Consider the following 26,106-nt stretch of genomic DNA (forward strand, 5'->3'; position numbering starts at 1 on the left):
ACACCTGGTTCCTATCAGCTGCTGCTGAGATGAGAGCGGTGTCAGCAACTAAGAGAACTATGGCCAGGGATGAGGATAGGAGTATCCAGCACGTGGAGGAGGCAAGGACTGGCAAAGAAGATATCCCTGCATCTAGATGAAGATCTCTAGCAATTGCTAGAGCACCCAAAAGGACTGCAGAGCTGAGTGGTGGGAGAGTGCAGGAGATTCGTCCACCAGCCCAACACCACAACAACAAGGCTTTGTACAGCTGAAGAGCTCACAAGGGTCCCCATCCCTTCAAACCCAGTCTTGGTGCTGAGCTTGGTGCTTTTGTCTTACTTTACACCCCCTGATGATGTGTCCCTGAGAATTCAAATGCATTATAATTATCTCTCTCTCACTATATAGGAAAATTGCAGACCATTGTACATTATTCATCAGCATAACTTGACTGGAATAGATAAATTATATATGGCCTTTACTTTGGCAACACACATGGGAGGATAGGAAAGACAACTCAAAACAACAGCTACTATGGAAGAGCAGAGTCATTAGCACTCTGGTGAGAGCTTTTTAAATCACCCTGGTCTCCAGCCATAATTCACTGCCTTCAGACTTGTTCTAGTTAAAAATCTGTGCCACTCACTAGCCAGTTCACAGTGGGCAGCAGTCTCCATGATGGAGATGCTGCTGTGTCTGGCACTGATGGAAACCCCAGACTAAAACCAGCTGAACACCCAACTCCTAGCCCATGCCCTGGCCTGGATTATCTTTAAAGCAAAAAGAGAGCAGATGACCTCTCGCCGCTAGCACCAGATGATGGGAAACCTTGGTCCTGTCTGGGTGCTGAAGGAGTAGCTCTTCGTCCTCTACCTTCCTCCATGCTCAACCATGAAGGGTGTAACAAAAAATGCAAGGTTAGGAGATACCCCTATAGTGTGGAGTAGGAGCATTTCCTTCCGTTTGAGTAGTCTGGGCTGTTCTCACCTGAGGTGTCAGAAGAGAAGCAGCACAGATAGGTTTGCTTTTGTGCAGCACCTCTTTTTCAACAGAACAGGCATTTCTGCCACGTTCTGCCTTGTTACCACATCCCCCTGATTTCTGCCCAATTGCTTTGTCCTGGTGTGGGATTCAGAGGTTGTGAGCTCTGCAGGCAAGAAACTGCTAAGGTACCTTCCAGAATGGCAGCCCTTGAGCAAGATTGCCCAGCAAAATCTTGAGTGCAATTGCAACTTACTTGGTAGTATGGTCAAAAATACTGATTTTAATTTTGTATTCTTGCATCTGTCCAAAGCCTTAGATGAGTGACAAGTATCTCTTGTGCTATCTAGTGCAAAACTTATTTGTAAAGCCTGACTGTTCATTATTCCAGAGGTTTATTGCGGTTTCTTTCACCCCAAGAGACAAGTGAGGTGGTAATGCTTGTTGTTTAACATCAGCTGCAAAGCTTATCTCATTCCTGAGATACTTGTTTGGAAAAGAAGTTGGAACTTGGAGCCAAATACAGTGGAGACATCAATTATTGCTATCCAACAACTGCATCGGGGCTGAAAAATAGTGACTGTGTAGTAGCTAAGATACGTAATAAATGGAAACTTGTAAGTTAAATTAAAATAAAACACATTGTCAGCTTTAGATTTAGTTCTTGGATCAGCATATCTAAAAAATACTTCTGAACAGTTCTTTCATCTATGCCAACAACTTACCATGGCAACACTGTAAACCAAAACAAGGTGTCTTTTTAAGACTTCAGATGATCTACAACCCACCATATCTTAGGGAAATATGCTGTAAAAATTAATTAGCCTCATTGCTTACTGCTCTTACTATTTTTAAGACACATTGCTCTTTCTCTGTTTAAAAAGAAAATGGACTTAAAGGTAATGTGACTGTCCAGCTGATGCAGGCAGGAGAAATCAGCCAGCATTTGTGAAGGAAGACCATTGCACTATGAATTTTTTGGAGCACAGCATGACCTCTTAGGAGAAATTTGCATAATTAAATCATGGTGCTCAGAAAATTAAGTAGCTTGTACTGAGCCTTGGGTATATGATTAAGCTGGGCTGATAGTATTATCATTAGTGATCAGATGCGGTGTTGGAATGGCAGAAACCTTCTGTAGTCTGGAAAGATATAAACTACATCTCTACACGAAGGTTAATTAACATCTGTGAACTTCAGCTCATCTATAGTAGTTCTTCCAATTCAGGATCTGGCCATCTGAATTTTTGAAATGTCATGGACCATCATAAGCATGTCAACATGTAAGTGCTACAACCCTGATTATGAGGAAAACTCACTTTTAGCTGTTTGATGATTTAATGAAAGAATACCAAAGAACTCTTCCCCCCCCGACTTCTCTCTGTCCCACAGGCATGTCATTATTCAAAAGAAATAACTTCTTATTCTCCTGCCTGAGGCTAGCGTGAGAGTTAGGATCTCTGCTGTTAGGTAGGAGATATGGGCTTGCACTACAGATAGAGGAGGGAAATCGAGTTTCTCCTCACAAAGACGCTAACCTTGAACAGCAGAAGAGGTGAAATGGTATTTCGAACTGCACCTCATCAGTCGTACATTCTGAGAAAGCTTCATCCAGGGTTGGGAGCATTAATGAAGAGGAGTGGAGAGATGGCAAATGTGTGAATACCAAAAAGCTATGATGGGAAGAAAGATGCTGAACTGCCCAGTGGCATCAGGCACATCAAGGTGTGCTCAGAAAAGGGCCGTTGTGCACTTGAAAATCTATGACATGGAAGACTTATAACTAAGAAGTCAGATGCTTATAAAGTTGAGTAGAGGCTTGTGAAGGTGCTGTGTGATCACGCAACTCCAGCCTATTTGGAGTCCAAAGTTCAGCAGTATCAACATAAAACCTCATCCATGCCTAGCAGCAAAGGCTGGTGTTGTCTAATCCACCCCTCTGTTCCAAGGCACCACTGACTGCACCCAAAGCATTCCTGATAAAAAGGGCTCAAAATAAACTACCAAAATCTCAGACTGGTCACACTCCAGCCAGAGGGAATTTAGAGAATCAGATCAAAATTTAATGAGTCTGATATGGGCAAAGTGACTTTCCATCTCCAGAGAAAGTTGGAAACTGGAAAGCTGGAAACTGTTCTAGGTTTCTTCATTGGTTTTCACAGAATCACAGAATGCTGGGGATTGGAAGGAACCTCAAAAGATCATCTAATCCAGTCCCCCTGCCGGAGCAGGAACCTAAATGAGATCACACAGGAAGGCGTCCAGGCGGGTCTTGAATGTCTCCAGAGAAGGAGACTCCACAACCTCCCTGGGCAGCCTGTCCCAGGGCTCTGTCACCCTCACTGTAAAGAAATTTTTTCTCAAGTTTAAGCAGAACCTCCTGTGTTCCAGCTCACACCCATTGCCCCTTGTCCTATCATTGGGCATCACTGAGAAGAGCCTGGCTCCATCCTCCTGACATTCGCCCTTAACATATTTATAAACATTAATGAAGTCACCCCTCAGTCTCCTCTTTTCCAAACTAAAGAGACCCAGCTCCCTCAGCCTTTCCTCATAAGGGAGATGCTCCACTCCCTTAAAGTGGAGTTTTGCTTTAATCCCAGTTAATTTTTCCACAAGAAGCAGTGTTTTTGTTTCTCCCTGGTGTTTAATAGTGTGTGATATGAAGGGATAATGTTGTTAGAAGATAACACTGTTAACATGGTGATGGACTCCTGCTGGAGGGTAAAATGCCAAACCCAGTGACTTATTTGAGATACAAGAAGAGTAAAAGCCAAATCTTTTTTTTTTTTTTTTTTTAAAAAAAAAACAAACCAAAACCAACAACACAAAAAACCCCCAACATTTCTTACTCCCTTAAAGGGAAATGATTATTCTTACAAAACACTCTTTAGTAAACTGAGTTTAGAAGTTTACAAAGTCCTGCTGATAACAAGCCAACTTTGAGAAAAGTCCTGGAATTGCGGGTGTCTGCAGGGCTGGAGTTGATTAAGTGTCTGGGATAATGCCCAGGCAGGGCCACACTGTTATTTGCAGGGTTGGGTTTTCTTTTCTTCCTCATTTCCTAACTGTTCTGACAACTCATACAAACACCATCGTCCTGATAAAAGAACAGGGTGGACTGTTTGTGGGACTCGGTCAGCAAGAGAGGCTTGGTTTCTGCTCCCAGCTTTCCCACTGGCAAGCAGGGTGGATGTAGAAGTGTGCTTATGGAGAGCTTTCCCAACAAGCTCCTTCACAGGCATTAAATAACTCCCTGGATGTGCTGATCAAGAGGGGAACACATCTGATGAGTTGTGAATGAGCATGGGAGCTACCCAGGCACTTGGTGTTTTTTTGAAAACCCAATTTTGTCTTCCCTACATTGGGTCTCTGTGTTGGAGGCCAATGCCCATCAGTTGGTATGTTGAATAGCAGGCAAGAAAAGATGTAGGTAAGCAACTGGAAGCTTTCTTTTGTTCTCTTGGGAACCAGTATGGCTCAGTAACTAGTCTAGTGGGTTGTGTGATGAGATAGGAACCAGCTGAAGAGCTGTGGGTAAATCTGTGTTGTAGTTTCCCCTTGTGTGAGATAGGACGTGTGCTCCTGCCCTTTCTTATAGAGTGCTTTGAGATGTACAGATGATCAGAGCTGTATAAGATGTTGGTGCCATTATTAAGCATTGCTTTAAGTGCCTCTAATTACACTTTTTTGAAGAGCGGCTTGAGTAATGTTTCCGAGGGCCCAATGATAAATCAAATTTTGCTTCTAGTAAATAACCTAGCCAGGCAATTCAAACCACTGCCTTTTTACATGGTACTATGCAGCATTAAGTGATGCGCTTGCCTATAAATAATTCATCCTACGAGGTTTTCAAAATACTAGAAAATCCTCAGGTTGCTGAATTAAAAAAAAAAAAAAAAAAGAAAAGGAAAAAAAAAGAAAAAAAAAAAGAAAAAAAGAAAAGAAAGGAAGAACCCCCCCAAAACATAAATACATTGCTTTTTGGAATGTGACCTAATCAGTTTTTCATTTCTGATGAACGACGTTCATGAGCGCTGGGGAAACTTAAAGCTCATTGTACTGAAATCATTTACAGGCCCCCAAAGAATTAAGAGCAGGCGTTAAGTAAGGAGCTAAATTATATCAAAACCAATCCAGACTCACTATGGGGTCATTCATGTCCATACAATGCAGAGTGTTCAAACACATGGTCCTGTGTTGTTAAGAGATTTGTTTTTCTTGTGTTTATCTCCTTAGGCCAAGTGCAGACTATTAAAGCTTGGATTCCCTGAGCCAATACTAGGAATCATTTTTATTCTCTGAGACTTTGGATTGAATGGATTGGCATATGTGTTTTGTTGTACAGAGTGGACACACACTGGTTTTCAGGCACACCTCCTGCAAATTCTTTTTGTGTAGACTTCATTAATATTCTGTTAATATAGTCAAGGCATGCAGGACTCAGACGCTTAAGCATATTGCTGATCTCAAGTGTGTGAATTTCCCCTTTAGTGTTCAGTGTATAATGATACACATGACTTTGTTCCTGGTTGAGCCATCAGAAGTATTTTTAATTTTTATTAAATTGAAGCAGTATGGATACAGGGAATGGCTTTTGCTTTGGGTGTCTCAAAGAAACATACTGATTAACAGATTTTTAGGGTTAGCTAGCAACTTTTAATGCAGTCACCGTATCAGACTGATGTGTCATCTGCAATATACTTGGCACATTGATTTAATTTGATGATCCAAGGGCTGGAGCACCTCTCCTATGAGGACAGGCTTACAGAGTTGGGACTGTTCAGCCTGGAAAAGAGAAGGCTCTGGGGAGATCTTATAGCGACCTCCCAGTACCTGAAGGGGGCTACAAGAAAGCTGGGAAGGGATTTTTTCATAAGGGCAGTTAATGACAGAACAAGGGGAAATGGCTTTAAGCTGGAAGAGGGGAGGTTTAGATTAGGTATTAGGAAGAAGTTCTTCACTGTGAGGCTGGTGAGACAGTGTCCCAGGTTGCCCAAGGAAGTTGTGGATGCCCCCTCCCTGGAAGTGTTGAAGGCCAGGCTGGATGAGGCTTTGAGCAACCTGGTCTACTGGAAGGTGTCCCTGCTGATGGCAGGGGGATTGGAACTAGATGATCCTTAAGGTCCTTTCCAACCCAAACCATTCTGTGATTCTATGAATTTGAGTCCTCTTCTCATTGCATCTAGCACTTACTCTGTGCTAGACCTAAATTGGCACCTGTAAGCTGCTCCTGCCAATCCAGCACCTGGGATTGTATTCAGTGTGGTCAAGGACTACTTTTAAACCCATCAGTGTTGTTGGCTTTGTCTCTCAATAGGTTCTCAGCATGGTGATCAATGCAGCTTACAAGCCAGGGAGTGTTTTACGAGAGCTGCAGCTAGTGGAAGACCCTCAGTGGAATTTCCAAGAGGAAACACTTAAAGCAAAGTAAGTATTCAGTGTACGCTCTTTGATTTGGGAGATTTCAAAAATGAAAATGACTGGGGGGCCGGGGCCGGGGCGGGGAAGAAGAGAAAAGAGTTTTTCTCTTGTGAGAGTTTTACTTTTCTAATTATCATTTTGCTTCATTGAATTATTTGATTCATTCTAGAGCAACTTAAGAAACAAAATATTCACCTGAATGGTTAATTTCTATTGTGTTTCTCCAAACAACCATCCAGATTTTGATGAAAAATGCTAATTTTATTCAGTGAAGTCCTGAGTTTTATCATAAGCTCTTCCTATAAGCTTGACTATTTTTGTGTTAACTCAATCCCTGGCTTTCTAAATGTAGGAGGGTTACTGCTTTTAATATAGAGACTGGCACTCTAATGCAGAAAAACCTGGTGAGAATGAATGGCCCAAAAAAAAGTGCAAACAAAATAGTAGGGACACATTTTTAAGCAGGAGAGTGATTAGGACAAAATACTAACAGATTCGGGTCAAGATTTGAGGCCTTTCTAGAATATATGCTTAACTTCTCATCCAGGCAACACTTAAGAAAACTGTGTATCTAGAAAATACTCAGTTTCCCCTTCCAACTTTATAATTTACCCATTTATGTCTACTTCATTTAATGAGCACTAGACTCAGGATGTATTTCAACAACCATTGTCTCTCTGAAAGAGGGGAGCCTCACTTAAGCTCTCTCCAGAATCCCTCCAAAGAGCAATTCATCCCATTTCAAGGTGGATGTCAACAAATAGTTCTTTGAAGACAGCTCTCTCCATTGACTAACTTGGTTACCTTGACTTTTTGAGTACTGTAGTGAAATGTGGTGAATCTCACCCTTTGTACTGAACTCTGTTACTCCTTTTCAAATAGAAGTAATTTTTTCTCGGTTATTTGAAATGATTGGCTGTCAAATATAGCGCTATTGATTGCTATTGTGTTTGATCTTTGGCCATGCAGGTATTACAGAAAGTTCATGTGTGCTCTGGTTGAGGGAGAATTGAAAACCTTTTATTCTGCATGTTCGGAAACTGCTTTCTAAAGGAGGATTGCAATTAGAAATGAAAAGCTACTAGAAAATCCTATTTCTAATTTGCTTCTTTCACCCATGTGGAAAGTCATGTTTTTGAGTGTGTCAATTGAAATTTTGTGGATGAAATCTAAAAGTCATCCTTTTGCATGCAGATTTTCATTTTTAAAAAGTCATCAGCCATGACCTGGTTTTCATTTATTCTAGGCTCCCACACTTTGTACTAGCAAACCTCAGATAATGCACTCCTACAGGTACTTAGCAGTTGTGAAATCAAGTTATAACTCCCTATCTTAAAGTCCTGTCCTGCAAAGACTTGTGCTTACAGGCAGCTTTCCTATTAGCAGTATCCTGAAATAAGACGTTATTGGGATTTCTCGTTTGAGTGTGGAGATCTACCTTGTGCAAAAGCAGCACTATCTAGTTCTTAAGGCTGCTGCAATCATTATTTCTAATGGGAGACAGCCTGGAAAACATTTAGCTGACCGTCAAGTGCAGGGATGTCTTGTCCTTGATATCAGCTATGTCTACAGCGCAATCCCCTGCAACCCCAGGCAGGTTGCTAACTCCAGGTGTGCTTACACCAGGAAGACCAACTCAGTTATGAGTACATGGGCTGCTAGAGATTGTCACTCATCCATATCACATCAACCACTTACCCTCCCTTGCTGTTGCGTGGTGTCCTGTAATTACATACTGTAATGACCTCTTCCATCTCCATTTCCTTCCCCCATGATGCTTCTACCTATTTGTCCTGTGTCTGTTTCTCCTCCCATCTATCTAGCAGGGCAGACAGACTGCTGGGATATACCTTATATCCATATAGCCTGCCAGATAAAAGTATACCAATGCTTTCCAGCAAGGAGGTTTTGTATTTTATGTTGGGTTAGCCAGTCACAGGCTGTGTAGATGTTCCTGTGTGATGGCTACCCCAGGAGGCAGCAATCTCAGGTCTTCAGTGAGTCAAGCAGCATCTTTCAGCTTTATCAAGCCAACAAATGAGGGTCATTACAGGCTCAGAGCTGGGACAGCATGTTTTGGAGTGACTTCTAAGCACAGAAATGCATTCTCATTCAGTGTGGCATTGTCCTCTGGCTCCTGAGGAGACAGAGCTCATGGGACTGGACAGCACCTTGTTGCTATAGCTATCTGGCTTCTGAGGCTGGAGCTCTGTTCGCAGAACAGTGCTGGCTGGTCATATCAGCTTACCTGTGGGTATTGTGAGTACTTCTAAGAGTGGGTGATGAAGGATTATAAAATCACAGAATCATTTGGTTGGAGAAGACCTTTGAGATCTTCAAGTCCAACTGCACCTGTCCACTACTAAACCATATCTCTGAGCACCTCATCTACCCATCTGTTAAATACCTCCAGGGATGGTGACTCAACCACTTCCCTGGACAGCCTGTTCCAATGCCTGAGAAACCTTTCAATGAAGAAATTTTTCCTGATAACCAATCTGAATCTCCTCTGGAGCAACTTGAGGCCATTTCCTCTTGTCCTGTCACTTGTTAATTGGGAGAATAGACAAACCTGCCTCACTACAACCTACTTTCAGGTAGTTGTAGAGAGCCAGAAGGTCTCCCCTCAGCCTCCTTTTCTCCAGGCTAAACAACCCCAGCTCCCTCAGCTGCTCCTCACAGGACTTGTTGTCCAGCCCCTTCACCAGCTTTGTTGCCCTTCTTTGCACACGCTCCAGCACCTCCATGTCCTTCTTGTAATGAGGGGCCCAAAACTGAACCCAGCACTCGAGGTGCGACCTCACCAAAGCTGAGTACAGGGGAAGGATGACTTCCCTGGTCCTGCTGACCACACTGTTTCTGATACAGGCCAGGATGCCGTTGGCCTTCTTGGCCACTTGTGCACACTGCTGGCTTATACTCAGCTGGACATGCCCTAAGACTGCCTGACTACCTTAGGACTTCCTTCTTTTTTTCTTCCTGAGTTTGCTTGGGTTGCTTCATCAAGAAGCATACCAAGGTTTTAATTGCATTTGGTTGTGCAGAAGCAGCAAAGAAAACTTTGATTTCTCATGAAATCAGATACCCTGACATGCACAAACAGCACATGGCATGATACATTAGGTACGACAGTCAGTTGTGCTTCAGAATCTTAAACAGAGACCCGTAATGAGCAAATGCCTGTCTACACCAACTTCAGCTACACTGGCTCCCAGTGATGTCTTGCTGCTAATGATGACAGCTCTACAGCCAGCTGGAGCGTCTGTGCTGTAATGTGACATGTCATGTCACTGCCTTCCTTCTGATGTAAACTGACAACTCCTTGGATCTTGACAATGTTGTTGTTTGTTTGCGGCGACGGCTGCAGTAGGGTAGAGCAAAGGGGAGGGAGGAGGACAGTGAAGAGAAGGCTGTTTTTCCCACTGGCCCAAATGCCAACTCATGTACTGCCAGGAATGCATTATCTCAGTCCTAAGGCAACCTGCATTTAGTTTACTCTGCTGTCATGAGTGACCAGCTCAGAATCAATTACACTAGCCTTGCAAAGAAGATAAACAATTTAGATTGAAGAGATGTGTCTGCAATGCGTGATGGCAGTTGGGTCCCATCAGTGCTGCTGGCTCTCTGTGAAAATAGTCAAACCTGATTTATTGGTGAATGTGGGTTAGAAATGTCAGGCCCGATCTTCTGAATTCCCATGAGGGACAACTGAAGCTGTGGGCTTCCAGCTCTTATAGATGCTTTAAGTTCAGTGCCTACATCTAGATTTGGCATCCAAATTTTACATAAAATGCTTGAGGGCTTTTATGCTTTTTAAGGGTTTTCATTTCTAAGGTCTGTAAATGGGGCTGTTTGGATTTACCCATTTTTGCAGGACTTTGGACATGAACAGTACCAGTGTGTGCAGAGTTATCTCCTGGCTCTTGTATGAAGCCCATCAAAATAAGAAAAATGAGTGATCTTGGATTCCTTCATTAAATGAAGTTTTGAGAACTGTCCAAATCCAGTAGCTGGACTGTAGAAATATTAACTCCCCATCACAGACACCATTGCTTATTTATGAGGCTGCATTTCAAAGAAAGTCTTTTCATTGTGGATGCTTTAGAAGACAGCATTGCACTTGTGATAGATGATGTTGAGGTGTTTAATGTCTTCTTTGCTTCAGCCTTTGCTAGCAAGGGTTGCTCTCAGGCCTCCCAGGTCCCTGTTACTGTTTGAGGGAGTGAAGTGTTAACCACAGTAGATGGGCAGGAAGCTAGAGACACTGTAAGCAAACTGGATGTGCACAAGTGCTTGGAACCAGATGGGATGCAGCCAGCTCTGCTGGAGGGAACTGGCAAATGTCATTGCAAGGCCATTCTCTGGCTTCTTTGAAAGGTGATGATGATCAGGGAAGTTTCCTGATATGTGGAAAAAAAGCAAACATCACACTCTTCCTCAAGAAGGGCAAGAAGGAGAATCCATGTAACTATAGGCTGTCAGTCTAACGTTCCTGGGAAGGTTATCAGGCAAATCCTTCTGGAAGCTGTTTCCAAGAACACACTGGACCAATAGGAGACTGGGAAGATCCAGCATGGATTTATGAAGGGCAAGTTGTGCCTGTTGTGATGAGATAACTGGTTTAGTGGTTAAGAGAAAAGCAGTGGAAGTTATTTACACTGATTTTAGCAAGGATTTCAACACAGTCTCCCATAGCATCCGTATAGTCAAGCTGGGGAGATGGGGATTGGGTGCGTACATGATGAGTGGAAAGTTGGCTGGACAGCTGAACCCAAAGGGTTGTGATCAATGATATGAAGTCCAAGTGGCAGCCAGTTATTAATGGTGCTCCTCAGAGGTCAGTACAAAGCTACAGCTCATATAATCTGATTCATCTTCCACATTGGCTCCATCACAATACTTCTTGAGGCACTGCAAGGCTGAATTAGTGTGATCAAGTGGCTTTCTGTGCCAAATGTTTGAGATAGAAGTCAGTAGCAATAGTGCAATGACTTAAAACCTTTCTTTCCATAATCAAGAAGAAACTGAACAAGACATGTCCATAAAACCAGAACAATTCCAAGGCCCTTCCTGAATCCTGTCTTCAAGAGTACAAAATTTCACTGGATGATTAAATAACTTTGGAGAAAAATAACTACATTTTTATTGATTTTACCAAGACTTAGATTATTTGCAAAATCCTTGGTATTCAAGATAACCTTGTGTAGCTTCAAGGGTATCGAGGGTTTTGATGAAAACTTCAAGATTTTCTGTCATTGACAGTTGCAATGGCCCATACAGGCAGGGTCTGACTCAAACTTAATGAGGTGGATGTTAGACAATTTCTCCTGCCGTACTGCTAAGTTGCTTCTGGTAGACCCAATGCAAAGAGATTTGTTTGTGTGCTGTGGGTAGCTTGGTTGTGTGCTGTGGGTAACTAGTGTTTCCTGGAGATTTCTCATGTCTGGCAGACTTTAAGCTAGTAAGACAAATTGAAAATTTCTTGCAAAAGAATAGATAGGAGGTTTTGGTTCCCTGAAAAGAAAATTGGGCTCTTAGCCACTAAATTGTTCAAAATAATCTCAATGATTGTCAGAACTGTGGATGAGAACTTAGAAAATGAGGGTAGTCTCAGTGCTTTTGCTGTTTAAAGTGGCTCCAACATGAGGCTTTTCACGTCATCACAGAGTGGTCCCTAGCTGGAGGTCCTTGAACACATTTTGTTCTCATGAACCTCTGATCTATTTTATTTCCAAAGGAAGCTTCAACAGAAGAATTATATTGCCAGCAAAGTGCTATTAGCTTAATATTGTTGCTCATGGATCAGCAAAGATCCTGAGTATATTTTTCATGGAAATAGTTTCAGCCATAAAAGTTTTTCCAGTTTTTGGGATCTAAGGGCAGGGAAAGGGGGGGAGGAAAGGAAGATTTATTTGGCTTTAGCTGAAAAATCTTTTTTAAAAACCAGTGATTTCTAAGAAAACTGAAATTGTTATGCTTGACACAGCTGTTTTCCAAGTCTCCAGTGCTGCCATGCTGTGCATGCAGGTTACCTACTGCTTAAAAGTGTTTGGGAAGATAAAAGTCCTAGTATGAAAACATCAGTAGGAATATCAGTAGCTGGTAATTGTTTTGAGCGATGCTAGTGGAAAAGGCTTTTCTGATTATATCCAAAGGAGATCTTTCCACATGGCTGTCCTAGAACAACTCAGATTACATTTGGTGGTGTTTGTGTTAAAATTTTTTAGTGTGTGAGGAATATGGAAAATATTAGTAGAACCCAGTTTATAGTTGAAAGAGGTGCTGCCAAAGCCAAAATCATGTAAAAAATATTACTGCAGGCACCTTGGGTTATTGAGACCGATTGCTGCAGTCATGTTGATCTCCATTTTGCCATCCGTTCTGTTAATTGCTATGTATATTGCATTCAAACCAGACTGTGAAATCAGTCAGTTGTTCATTTTCCTAGTTTCATCTTTTTCTTTCAACAAGCAGTTTAGTACAATGGGTCCTTTCTGGGCAGCCAAACACAATGGGAAGCTCACAGTTAGAAAAAGTCAGCCATCCTTGAATAATACCCATCAGGCAGCTTTCTTTGCTTATAAGAAAGAAGATCAAGAGGCAATTTGATTACAGTGCTTTTGCAGGGAAACAAAACCAGATGCAGTCTTTTTATCCTAGTGGTGAAAGTCAAAACAAGGACAAATAAATGTAAGTTAAATCCAGACACATCCAAACATAAAGTGAGGCACAGGCTCATGAGGTATCGGTACAGATGCTCCTGCTGCCAGGACTCTTCCAGTATGGAGACCCTCAAGGGAACACTGGTGCTTTTCTGGAAGTGATGCTTTAGTCCAACCCAAGTTGTTGGGGTTCAGGTGAAGGTAACACACTGAAATTCTGCAGCCTGTCACAGGAGTCAGACTTACCAGCTTAATGATCTAGGCCGTCATTAAATCTAATGGCTCCTGGAGAAGTAATAAGAGCAGGAGTCGTTTCAAACATATTGAAAAGAAATATAAAATGTTCATAAGTAGATATATTTAAATGCCTGTGGAATTTTTTCTTTTGATGTTCAGTATTGCCAAATCCTCTTTAACCAGCCTGCCTGTGCAATGATTTCACAGAGAAGCTGGGATAACAGTGTTCTGTACCTGGAAGGAACACTTTTTCCATTTTACATCATCTGTCCAGGTCTGTCGGGGTGCATGAAGAGTTGACTAATTAAGTCATTTTTTCATTCATTCATTTGGATCAATGAATCTAGAATTGTCTCCATGACTTGGGGTCCATGGTCAGGCACCAAATGTAATATCAGAGCCTGGTGCCTTGCAGAAATGCTTCTTTAGGTTATGAAAGAGTTTTGTGTTGAGGTGATTGTTTGGATCAAGTCTTTTGTGACATGAGGATGGTTGGAGTGGGCTGTTCTCAGACCCAAGTTTCATTAGGTTACTCCTCTATAACACTTTATGTACCACTGTTTCAAAACCTTTTCCCATACTGCAGCATTTCCACAAAGAGCTTTTGGGAGGGAGAGCAGAAAAAGGTGGTTTCTTTGTTGCCTTGTGTAAAACCTTCAGAGAGGGATTAGGGTCTGGGTGCATGCTGCATATTTTAACACTCTGACCACATCTCCTTTGTTTCACCTTCTCCTCCTTTTCCTCTTCCATATCTATCAACAGCTGATTCCCTGCTAGGGAATTGTGGGTCTTAATACACTTGCAAATGCTTTGTCTCATTTTTCCTGGTGACTGTATCTTTGTCTTTCATTGCCTCCCATCCAGTAATCTTTCTTTCACTGTCTCTCTTTTTCTTTTGTGTGTGTTATTCTTCTCTCCTCTAAGCACATTTATAATGCCTTAGCACCAGGCACTCGCATGATTTTCTCTTGTGTTGCATTCCTCAGGACACGTAAGAGATGTTTTAAAAACCTTATCTCACTGTTTACAATAGCTTGGTGCTGCTGTTTAATAAATTATGGGGATAATTGGTTTTTCAGAGTTCACATCTACAGTGTATTACAGCAGGGATGTAACTGTATCTTTCTTAGCCATTTATCACTCAGAAACACTTCATATAAAACACTGAAATGTTTTAATAGTACACGGATAACAAATTTAAGGCAAACCTTTCATAGCATATTTCTACTCTAAACATTCTCTGTAGGAATCAGTTTTCAGGGCCTGTTGCTGCAGCCCTTTTAAACAACTCAAGAGACTCCTGATTAGTTCCTCGGGTTTTGTGTTGCCCACATCTCATAGAGGTGAAATCATCTGATCCCCGTATGGTAGACAGTACGGTTTCACTCAGATACTTCTACACTGTGTGTGTACCCCAGTAACCACAGTTGGCACAATGAAACTGTGGGCTTGTTGTGAGCTGGATCGTGGTGTGAGAGCTGCCTCGAGAAAGATGGCAATGAAGAAGACCAAAGGTGTATTGGAGGATTATAGAGACAGTCTCCAGTGTAGCCCAAACACAGGGTGGTGACCAGAAAGCTCTGTAAGGCACATAAGGTTCTCATCACAGGTCAATATATGAAGAAAGACTACACTGCTCTCTCCTAAACTTTGCTTTAGTTTGTAGTATGGGCTTGCTGTCCTGTGTAATATCCTCACCAAGCCTACTGTGATTTTTTTCCATCTCTTGCCGTATTTACAGATATATCCAACCTACACATGCATTCCTCCCCAAATCATGTCCACACCTCTGATTCCAGGATCATTTCACCCCGCTTTTCCTTCTTCAACTCCATCTGAAATGGAGCCACCAAAGCAAGTAGACCTATTGTACCTGCCTTCCCAAGAAAGACAGTCTTCCAAAAGTCATTAGGGAAGATATCTCCCAAACAGAGGAGAGTCTCGTCTGTAGCATCGAAGGGTGTCACCTGACTGGAGAAATGAGCTCTTGTACTCTTTTCTAGATACAGAGGGAAGACATACAGGGCGACTGTTAAGATTGTGCGAACATCGGATCAGGTAGCAGATTTCTGCAGAAGAGTCTGTGCAAAGTTGGAGTGCTGCCCGAACTTGTTCAGTCCTGTGCTGGTTGCTGAAGTCTGCCCAGAGAACTGCTCCATTCATACTAAAACCAAATACAGTGAGTATTGACAAAAATGCTTCTTGTTGCTAGCTGAGAATCAGAGCAGTGGGAGACTTGCATAAACTAGTGATGAAGAACAGGAGTTGTGTAATACATTAATACTGAGTAGGATTAATCTCATCTAAGAGCAATTATTTTATCCTGACGAGGCCACCATAGGCTCCCTTTGTGTTCTGTACAGAGAAATAGGCGTCTCCATAGAACTGTCCATCTCACCCCATCCTAATATAGCTGTTTGAAAGTCATTACTTTTTGGAAGTCTTGACTTTTCTTCATATGCAAAGTTAATACAAGGACCACATAAAAAAGGAACCTGCAGTGGCCAACTGACATTTAAACTGCTATATCTGAGACAGCTTTGTTAGGTGAGGTGAATCCTGTCCTACCCAGTGAAGAGTTTCCAGCATACACACAAGCACAAGACCATATCACAATGCTGAGGCGCTGGAAGGAGTTTTGGAGCATTGACTCTCTCTGCTCTTGTTTAATATTTAAATATGTTCTTACCTGAAGGCAGGCGTGTGTTCAACACTTTTTGTTGTCAATGTTACTGATGTTGTTGGCTCTTAAACAGGTCAGGAAAATGTGAGTGCTGTCCTTCTTCCACAAAGGTTGCAAGAAACCAATATGATTGATTTAAACCAATTAAATTCTGTTTGGTACCAGAGCAGAAGGAGAAGTGGGCTCAGGGAGATATTCAGATCACTGAGTGTGGGTTTCTGTAGAAGTTTACACCTGAGCTAGACTCCTAGCTCCCACTGGTAGTAAATGGAGAGCTGGAGGAGTACAGCTAGGGGAGCTCCAACTGAGATTGTCTCATCACAAAGTTGATAGTTGTATGTGGCTGGATGAATTATTCCTCAAAACTCTATTGGTCTGATGAAAGGCTCAGTTCAGTTGTGAACTTTGGCATGGGTGCCAAGTGCCATTTTCATTGTCCTGGGATACCCTAGCTGGTGAAGGGCACAGTATCTGTCAGCCCCAGAGGATGCTGTAGAGCATGTCAAAAAGCATCTAACACAACTGTCTAATGTAAGGTCAGAGGACTCTCACATCCTTATTTTCAACTTGGGCCATGAAGTAGTCAAAGGTAATAATACCTCATTCCTTCATGCATTGAACATACATAATTCAGGATAGCTGTCCCTCTTCACTCTCTGCTGAAAACATTATCAACTGAAAGTGTATCTACTCCTGCAGATGTGCACTGGATCACATCTGAAGTGTATTGGCCTCTCCCTCCAAATGACTGCTCAGCTTAGTGAAATCTTTGCCTAAGTACATATTGTTAAATTCTGAACTCCTCACTCATCATCAATAAATCTGTATACATAAAAGATATAACACTCTGTGCTAGCCCAAGATGACATCTTATATTTACACAGGACATTTTTTCCAAATCAATTCATTTTAAAGTTCCTTGTAAAAGTGCAGCTAGAGTGTAGTACTGAACCTGTAGCAAGAGACAAGCCAAAATTTCCTCCTCTGGTTAAAGTTTTTAATGGGTGTTTTGCTTCATTTCTCCAGCTTATTATTATGGAAAGAGGAAAAAAATCATTAAGCCACCAATTGGGGAAAATAACAACATGAAAAGTGTACATGTCAAGCCAGCCAGACGCAGAAAAAGGCGGAAATCCATCTTTGTGCAGAAGAAAAGGAGGTCGTCGGCTGTTGATTTGAATGCTGCAGGCTCTGCAGAGGTACGTGTTGCACTGGGACAAATCAACAAAAGCCCCTTGGTGCTTTCTTGTCCCCATATCTGCATATTCCTTTTGGAGGACTTCTCATCAAACCTCAACACTTCCATTCTCCATTTTGAATCCCTCCTTGCTACTCTGTTCTTCTAAGGTCAGACTGGTTTTACTGGGACACTCTGGGACTTTTACCCTGGTCCGTTCTAGATTTAGCAAGTAGAGTTTTTTCTCCAACCTTCATAATGCTCACTAGCTAATATGCAGTCAAATATTATATCTTTATTTTCTTTTGCTTCCTTCTAAGCCTGTAGGCTGGCATATGAGCCTGTTAGATGCTTTGCACAGCATCTAGCAGAGTGAAGGAGGGCTGTAATCCATGTCTAAAGTCTCTAAATATTATAATAAAAATAACTCCTGGGCCATTATAGTTTCAAGGGCTTTTATTTTTTTTCATTAACCATAATATTATTGTTTCACAACATCAAACAATAGATGTTCTAGAAGCTTTAGAAAGCAAGCAAATGCTTTGTGTCTTGAATATATGGTATTTGAGGCCTCAGTCTTTCCAGTATGCTATGTGATATGACGAGATTCCAACTTCAGTAATGATTTGAGTCCATATACCACCTGGAGCAGACTTAGTTCTGTGTGGACCATTCCTGGGTGGTTTTCCCATGATAGTAATGACAAAGTTCATGTGTGCTTTCCCTTCCTCATGAGTGCCAGTGATTGCTGCTTTGTGCAGTGTGGAATAAAACTGATTTACTTAAATTCCCTTTACTTCAGCTGGAGGGGGATATTTTAGGCAGCTTTCAGTTGATGACTTGGTCCTCATTTGAGTGTAGTTCTACTTCATTTCCTTTGATTATACCTGCTTTGAAGGAATTTAAACTCATGTTAAGCCTAAATCAACAATTAGCCAAGTTTTTGAACCTTTCAGCCAACATAAGTAACTTTGTCTAAAATTGCTCTTCCACTTAAGACCTGAACATATGGCTTGGACACATGCTCACACTTTGATCAGAGCTAAGCTGTCAAAGCTGTTTGGGCAACTTAGGTTTATATATAAAGTTCGAAATGCACAGTTTCCATCAGTTGGTGTGTGCTTGCAAGCTCTGTGTGACACAAATAACAAGAATCTGGTATAATATCCTTTAAATAGAAATTGGCCATTCAATTTCAGCAGTGAGGTGTTGAGATAAAAGCAGGGAAATCTGGGTTAAATCCTCTGTCTTGGGTTTTACAGAAAAGCCAGCTAAGAAATCAAGTACGAGTATGCACTTGTACATCTAGATATTTTCAAAAGGCATCAAAATTTCCTTTCTTTCAATACCAATGACACCCATGACGATTTGAAGCAAGGTGAAGGTTTAAATTCAAGCCTAGCTGTGATTTTATTTCACCTCAAACAACCTGAATTTCATTTTATCCTTTCTGTCTTTTCCATTTCCCTTCTTATGCACATGTGCGGTGCCACAAGGTTTGAGATACCAGCCCAACAGAGGAACATTTTATACCAGATGAGTTATTGCTGTTGACCTTTTGTTAGAAACAGAAAAAGCATTTGTCCATTGTGTATTCTTTTTTTTTTTTCTTTTTTTTTTTTCCTACATTTTATAACAAATCTAAATTGAGGGCTAATATACTTACCCATGTAATGAAAATGAGATAATTGGGTTAAAATAAAGGTTACTTTGGATTGCATGGGCACTGGCATGCAGTTTGACCCAGTGCCTTTCGATTTGCTGCTGTATTAATCTCCGAGCCCGGATGCTGTTTCTCTGATGGTCCTTGTGCAGGAGAGTGAAGATGATGAGCCAGATGCGATGGAGGACGAGACGGGAAGCGAGGAAACCAGCTCAGAGCTCCGGGACGATCAGACGGATACCTCCTCTGCTGAGGTGCCCTCCACCAGGCCCCGGAGAGCAGTCACCTTGCGGAGCAGCACCGAGTTGGACAGACCTCCTCCCACGGAGAGAGCCCGACGGAGCCGGAGACCACAGCCCCACTCCTATGGCGAGGCAGAAAAGTGCACACCAGTCAAGGAAGTGAGTAGGCCCATAGGCTTTAACTCCCAATTAATAGCAATATTCTTCCTAAATTAACCTTCAGTGCCATGCCTTCCTCATCTGTGGAAGGCATGGTTCTCCACACAAGATAGTTTTCTTTATGAGAGCTTTTGGGTTTTTTGTAGGAAATTAAGCAAGAAGAAGAAGAGAAGCTCATCCTGGACAGTAATCCATTGGAGTGGACTGTGACTGATGTTGTGAGGTTTATTAAACTGACCGACTGTGCACCCCTTGCCAAAATATTTCAGGAGCAGGTAGATGTCTTCATGTAGCTCTTCTGTTTGTGTCTGTGGCGTTTATTCACATCACACAAAAAACGAGCAGCACATGCCATTTTGCTAGCTGGGCCCAGGGTTTTTACAAAGAGATTATAATCAGACTTCAGATCCCTCAGGCCAAACTATAGCACGGATTCTGGCAAGGCAGGAAAGCCCTTGGAAACTTGAATTAGAGCCTTGCCAGATCCTCAGAGGGATCAGAAACACCCAGCCAGAGTGCTTGTGAAAGCAGGAGGTTTAGACCTTTCTTGTTTGTGCCAAGGTCCACAGCACCATCCTGATGTCACACAGGCACCTTGGTGTACCAACAGATAGTGGTTATTTGGTACCTAGCAAGCTGTCTCTCTTGGCCATGTGGGTTCCACCCTGGTTTAAAATGCTGGCCTAGGAAACAGAAAGCTGCTGCTTGAACCCAAAACTGTCTGCCTGAATTTTGCCCCTAACACCTAGATGCTTCAAGTATGTAGATGCCTCCTTCACATCTACATCCCTCTGAAGATCTGGTAGTTAGGCCTTAGGATGACCTAATTTTAGAAGATGCCAAGCATGTGCCCATTAAGCAGATAGCAGGAGCAGAAGCTAGTGCTCTTCATCTCTAGTTAGTCTGAATGTGTAAAATTTCTATAGAAATAGCAATTTCTTCGCTAATGAGCAGCAGCCACCGCTGAAAGTAAAGGGCAGCGCTAAGAACTCATGGAAAGAAAGAAGTGTGTTTAATTAGTCCATAGCCGATGGCAGTCAATGGTATGGCCAGCTGCACATGGAACTATCTCTGATTCTTCACCATGAATGACTGTACCTGAGTACAGCTGCTTTGTCTGGGAGAAGTTGAACTGCAAGTCCAGAGCCAGACTGAAACACTCCATAGCAAGGCACCGTATTGACTGTGCTGCAACATGTTCTGACCGTTTGTTAATCAGTCTGGAATAAAGCCAGGGCTTGAAAGCCAACCCTGTCTCTCCTTTGCCAAAGAGTTTTATGGGGACTTGAATCAAACACAGATGACTGGAGCTTTTCCTTGTGAATTTACAAGGAAGCTCTGGTGCAATGGGCCATGCTATCAAGCTTCAGTGGAGGAAGAACCTGAGCTATGGACAGTCCTGATCAAAGCAGTGCTTAAGGGTGTCCAAATCCTCCTTGTGTTTAATGCTACCTAACCAGGAGTTTATGTTGCCTGTGAGTTATGGTGTTTTTTCTACACTTAGACTCTGATTTTCCCTACAGGGTAAAAAGCAGGTTTGTAGCCTAATCATCTGCTTCTCAGTCCATTAAAGAATAAGGAGGACTTGATCTCTTAATTAAGAAGAGGATCATAAAGCCAACAGAAATCCCTAGTAAAATGGCTTTTGTCTAGGCTAGGGTGATAGTTCATGGAGTTTGATGCATAAATATGCCTGTGGGCAAGAGATGACCTCTAGAGGTCCCTTCCAGCCCACACCATTCTGTGATTCTAGGACATTGAAGACTGATGAGCTCAAGTACCCTCTGTTTCAGTTGTTCAGCTGATGTGTAACAAGGCAAGTCCAGGGTGGACTAGGGGACATGGCATGGAGCAAGGCAGACATAAACCTGAGCTAAGCAAACTATGGGACAAAAGAGGTGGGGGAAGGGTCTGACTTGGCAGTGGGACCTCTTCCCTCTCCTGTGTCTCCTGGTGTGCTCTCTGCAGCCTCCCCCTTTGCCTCAGTCTCTCAGCCATAAAATGAGACTAATCAGATCTTCTTGGACCCTGCAGAATTTCTGCAGAAGGTTATGCAGCATTTCAGCAGCATGGGAGGCTTTTCCTAAACTGAGGGAAAGGTCAGAGCCTATGAAGACATGCTAAACAAATTTTAGAAAAGCATCAGGTATCCCAGAGGAAGGAGATGGGCAGCATCAAAGTGGGAGAAAAGCGCAGAGGACAAAACAGTCTTTAATTTTTAGGGCAAACTTCCCTTCTTGCTTCTCCAGACCTGATTATGCTTTCTCCCCTCCAAAGTCCACAAACAAAACCATTTTCCTTGTCTTTTTCTTCCCCAGGACATCGATGGCCAAGCCCTTCTGTTGCTGACACTGCCCACAGTGCAAGAATGCATGGAGCTGAAGCTTGGACCAGCCATCAAACTGTGTCACCAGATTGAGCGAGTAAAAGTTGCTTTCTATGCACAATATGCCAACTGACTGCACTTCTCCATTTCTTTCTGTTCTCCTTCTTGTTTCTTCTCTTTTTTAACATTTCAAGAGGTTGTTCAAGGGGTTTTTTCCTCCCTCTCCCTTTTCCAAGAACATGCGGAATTGGAAGCACTGGGGATTAATCTGTAGGGAAGGAAAAAAAAAAAGAACACAGCAAAAAACTAGCAACAAATTGAACTAATTTTTCTGTACTTGTAAAGCACACTGAAAGACTGCTGGCATCTCTCCTCATGAGCCTCACCAGCCCGTTACACAGTGGTGCAAGTCCAGCATGGATCAAATGGTTTGTCCTTCATTAAAACAAAGCAACTGATGTCAGAGGCATTCCCAAGGAGAAGGAAGAGTCGGACATTTCTGGATGATAATGGTTTATCTAGGTCAATTTCTGGACATGAACAATTCTTTTAGCCAACTCTTAACACACTTCTTTCATATTGAAATGTAAGTGATCATTTGTAGCATTACCTGGGGTTTACTGCAAATTTGATCTTACTGATCAATGGGCTTTTTTCCTCCTGCCTCTCCAGTCTTACAAGAGGAAAAAGTATTGTACCAGTCATACGATGTTTGTTATTCCTGAGTGATTTATAAAAGGGGACTCAACTCACCGTGTCTCTACGGTATCAGATGAAGCTGCAGCAAACTGGCAGGGGTGCAGCCAGACCTAGTGTGGAGTAATGCGTCCTGAGCTGCACTGACTGTGCACAACAAGCTGGATGTCTCTGTGATGAGATCTGTACGGTACTGTGTTCTTGTACAGGAACATGCATGAAAGCTTTCATAGTCAAACCCATCCTCTTAAATCCAAGTCACTTTAAAGACCTGACTTTGAGCCCCATGGGGTGAAAAAAAAAAGGCTAAATCATTCAGATTTGATGATGAGACTATTGAGTGAATGCTGGTTTTATTTGCACGTTCATGGATCCGGTTGCTAGGTGGGAATAAAAAGCACCAATTTTTTTCAGGCTGCCTATGCCATGGTGCTTTAGACCAACTGAGGATCTGGCCCAACACAGTCTATATAAAGCCCCCAGATTGTCCCAGTGCCACCCTGGCTGGTGAAACTGGGGGCTTGCTTCATACCAAGCAGGGTAAGCACCAGAGAAGGTGAAGAAATGGATCAGATGCTTTGGATTTGCCTCAGTTGTATTTCTAGGAGAAGTATTTACCATTTACATTGCAGGGATATATGACCCCATTAGTCCCACATGTTGAGCCTGAATTTGTTGTAACTCAGCAGAGGTTGGTGGCATCACAATGATGTAAAATTCTCCTGAAAGCAAGAACCAAACTGAGACCAAGTCTGAATTTTGCTCTGACTTTAAGGTGCAAGTGAATCCCTCCCTCAAAAAGTGAATTGGATGATTTGTGCTGAGTTTTAACCTGATTTCATAGGAAACCACTGACTTCGGCAGACTTTTGTTCTCAAACCATAAACAGACCCCCTGTTCCCTGCCCTCAGGGAACTCAGCTTGGAAACTGTACACAGCTCTGTTACAATGCTGTGATGCCAAAACCCACTCAGGAAAGACCTCTTAAAAAGGAAATGCCATTTCTAGCCCTAAATCTGAATGCAGTGCTTATGACCAAATAACCCCCACCTCAAGCACTTACTGTGTGGTGAAAGCAAACTGGGATCAGTTAATTCTGCTGACCACTGTGCACTCAGAAGAACCTACTGATGAACATCAGGCTATAGCTGCTGGTTTCTACTTCATCAGTTTCCTCCTCAAATTCTCTGGATTAAAGAAGGAAAGCCTCATAAATAAATATTCTGGTCTACATCTGTATCTGCCCTAGGGCATGTGTTAGGCAAGAAGTATTGACTCCGTTTGCCATGTATTGTTGGGGACTTTATGGTCTTGTCTTTCAGTGAGTTTCCTGATTTGCCACTGAGGAATGTGATCGGTGCAACTTCTGCAGGCTGGGCCAAATCCTGCCAACTCCTGAGACTTCAAAAATTTTCTAACATGGGAGATCGGCAGGACCGGATCTGCTCTCAGTTGTGGTCTTGCACAGAAGATCTTGTTCTTCAAGTTTTAATCAACTGAAGGGAAGAGCAGTAGTCACTTCTCTGTCAAACGGGGGGTTTTTTTTGTTTCTCAGAAATCCAGGAATGGGGTTCTGTAGTCTTGCAGACATAAAAACTGGTGTTTTAGACTGCCTTTCCTACTGACAGTGGCAGCAGACTGTGTCCATGCAACTGGTTTGATAACTGCTTTGGATCCCTCTTAGGGTCCCCTGAAAATGTTGCTCCTTGTTTCGTCTCTGAAGACAAAAGGATTGTGCCCAGCAAAATGAGAGCACAGCTGAGAAAAACAAGGAGGATGCTTCTCCCAGCTCCTCACTTCAGCCTGGTCCCCATGATGGCTGGTATAATGTCTGTCAGCTGGAGATAGCTCCCAAAAGACTGCTGTCAGGAAAACCAGTGCAGGAGGACATTTTAAGGAAGGGAAGCAGAATGGGTGTTTGCCAAACAGCATCCCAGCACTGGTCCTTTACTTACCACATCCACCTTCTTCTGGGCATCCTTCGCTGGAGTTTCTGGCCACTGGGGTTTGTCAGAGAAGTTTAACACTTCCTGGGACATCATTGCTTTCTCCATCAACCTCGTAACTGTAGATATTCCTATGGCAGCTACTCATGGAGGCATGATCAGGGAGCAGACAGTCACAGACTCTGGGAGAAACCAGCCCTGATGCTGGCTAAGCAAGGGATGGGTGAAGCATTGAGCCCAGCATATGAGAGTCATTACTGATTGTTCAGGGAAGTTAAATAATGTTTAAAACTCACTCATTAAAAAAAAGTTTAATTTTTAGCTTGCTCCAGCTCTCTTATTTCCTCAGGTTTCTCTCTCCTCACCATTTGTCTTTCAATTTACTGTTCTTCAGTGTCATCTTATGTATCACTCTGTCCTTTCGGAGAAGATGTTAACCTGAAATCTGTACCCTAAAATTACCTTGGGTGGGAAATGCTTTATAATTTCTTTTAGTCTGCAGGTTGGGAAGAAATAGGGGATTGTGCTACTGTTTTCTGTTGCACTGATTGCCTTCCAGAAAAGCTGGAGGTGAACTTCTGAAACAATTTCTTAAGCAAGTGGAAAATGGACTGTGCATAGTTTAATTGGGCAGTATGCTCTGGTTGTCACTTACAGCTTGAGCAGAGATCAGAAGGAACTATTTACTCTTGCCTGGACTTCATTTCAATTCTGGAATATTAGCAGGGCTTTAGTGTAATGTGCTTCAAAGGAGATTTTGAAAATTCAATCTCGTTAGGGTGAAATATCACTTTACTTTGCAATGTGGAATTATAAGGCACTGGAAGTTTTTTTTTGGTCCAGCCCTGGTTCTGAGTTAAATTCAGACCTAGTGCAACTTCACAGACACACCAATGACACTGGTGAAGCCACATCTTCTCCTCACCCTCTTCTGAATTTGGCTTCCAGGCCTGAAGTTTATTGTATTATCAGCTACAAAGGCCACCACTGTGAAGTGCTGAACTCACCATTATCCAACCATTACCAGGAGCTGAGGAGCAACCCTTCTGTTGCTTTTGGGCTGTTGGATGCTGAACTTCAGCACATTCCCACAGACCACTTTGCTCCCACAAGAAGGGTATGCAGACACCTGTTATTGACCTTTCTTCAGGCATAGACCCAAGGATGGGTGTTTCTGGAACAAAAGTATGGGGTTTTGAAGAGTGTGCAGTACCTGCCCATCTTCATCTGCACTGGCTTCTTTTGGGCTTGCACTCAGTCAGGTTGAACAGATCCATGAGCAGGTCCCTGCTCCCTTCTCACCCACCTCAACACTCGACAGAACCAGACAATTCCCAGTCTGCAGACCCAAAGCACCAGTCTCTGAAATTGGATTAAAGCATTCACTTAGAGGAATGTCCATGATTCCCTGGCTGGTTGTCCTGCCTTCCTCCTGCTGTCATGGGTGCTTCTCTCCCACCTGGAAGAAAATTACTCTCTTCAGTTTCAGAGCTCTTCTTCCCTTTCCAGCTTGAAAACACAGCTCTCATCTACACCCCTGTTTTTTTTTTCTCAATGCCAGGATGACCAAACCCTGGCTTTTTCTACCTCTCAGAGGCGTAATGGCCTCTTAGCTCTGAGAAGGATTTCAGGGTCTCCCATCTCCACTGTGTTAACCATATAAAATAGTCCTTGGTCCTGCAGGGTACAAGAAACCTCCTAGAAATGCTGTGTGCCCTCAGTAACCACTGAAAACAGAACAAATGGTTACACACCCTGTCCTTAGTGAAGCATCTCGCAGAGGCATGTCCTAGCTGAGATTGCCTGACTCACGCTGTATTTGAATGTCTGCTAGGATTTACAAAGTGTCTCAGTAAGTTAGACACCTAAACCCTATTAATATTTCACTCTGGGTAAAGAGCTAATTTGCCTTAAATTGTAAAGTCACC

At 42.6% G+C, this 26,106-nt stretch overlaps 1 protein-coding gene across 1 annotated transcript in view; it reads left to right on the forward strand.

Moving 5' to 3' along the window:
* The window catches only part of SFMBT2 (Scm like with four mbt domains 2), a gene marked incomplete at its 5' end in the record, with an annotated part of 27,176 nt that extends 5,507 nt beyond the window's left edge, over nucleotides 1–21,669 (forward strand). Inside the window, 6 exons of the mRNA XM_010168801.1 lie at nucleotides 6,284–6,393; nucleotides 15,290–15,465; nucleotides 16,996–17,168; nucleotides 18,962–19,210; nucleotides 19,357–19,485; nucleotides 21,529–21,669. Of these exons, the coding sequence (XP_010167103.1) occupies nucleotides 6,284–6,393; nucleotides 15,290–15,465; nucleotides 16,996–17,168; nucleotides 18,962–19,210; nucleotides 19,357–19,485; nucleotides 21,529–21,669 (978 nt within the window). The remainder of the gene's footprint in view (nucleotides 1–6,283; nucleotides 6,394–15,289; nucleotides 15,466–16,995; nucleotides 17,169–18,961; nucleotides 19,211–19,356; nucleotides 19,486–21,528) is intronic.
* Between the last annotated feature and the right edge of the window lie 4,437 nt (nucleotides 21,670–26,106).

This window comes from Antrostomus carolinensis, unplaced genomic scaffold (genome assembly GCF_000700745.2).
Source record: "Antrostomus carolinensis isolate BGI_N321 unplaced genomic scaffold, ASM70074v2 scaffold965, whole genome shotgun sequence".
In the NCBI taxonomy this organism is placed as follows: domain Eukaryota; kingdom Metazoa; phylum Chordata; class Aves; order Caprimulgiformes; family Caprimulgidae; genus Antrostomus; species Antrostomus carolinensis.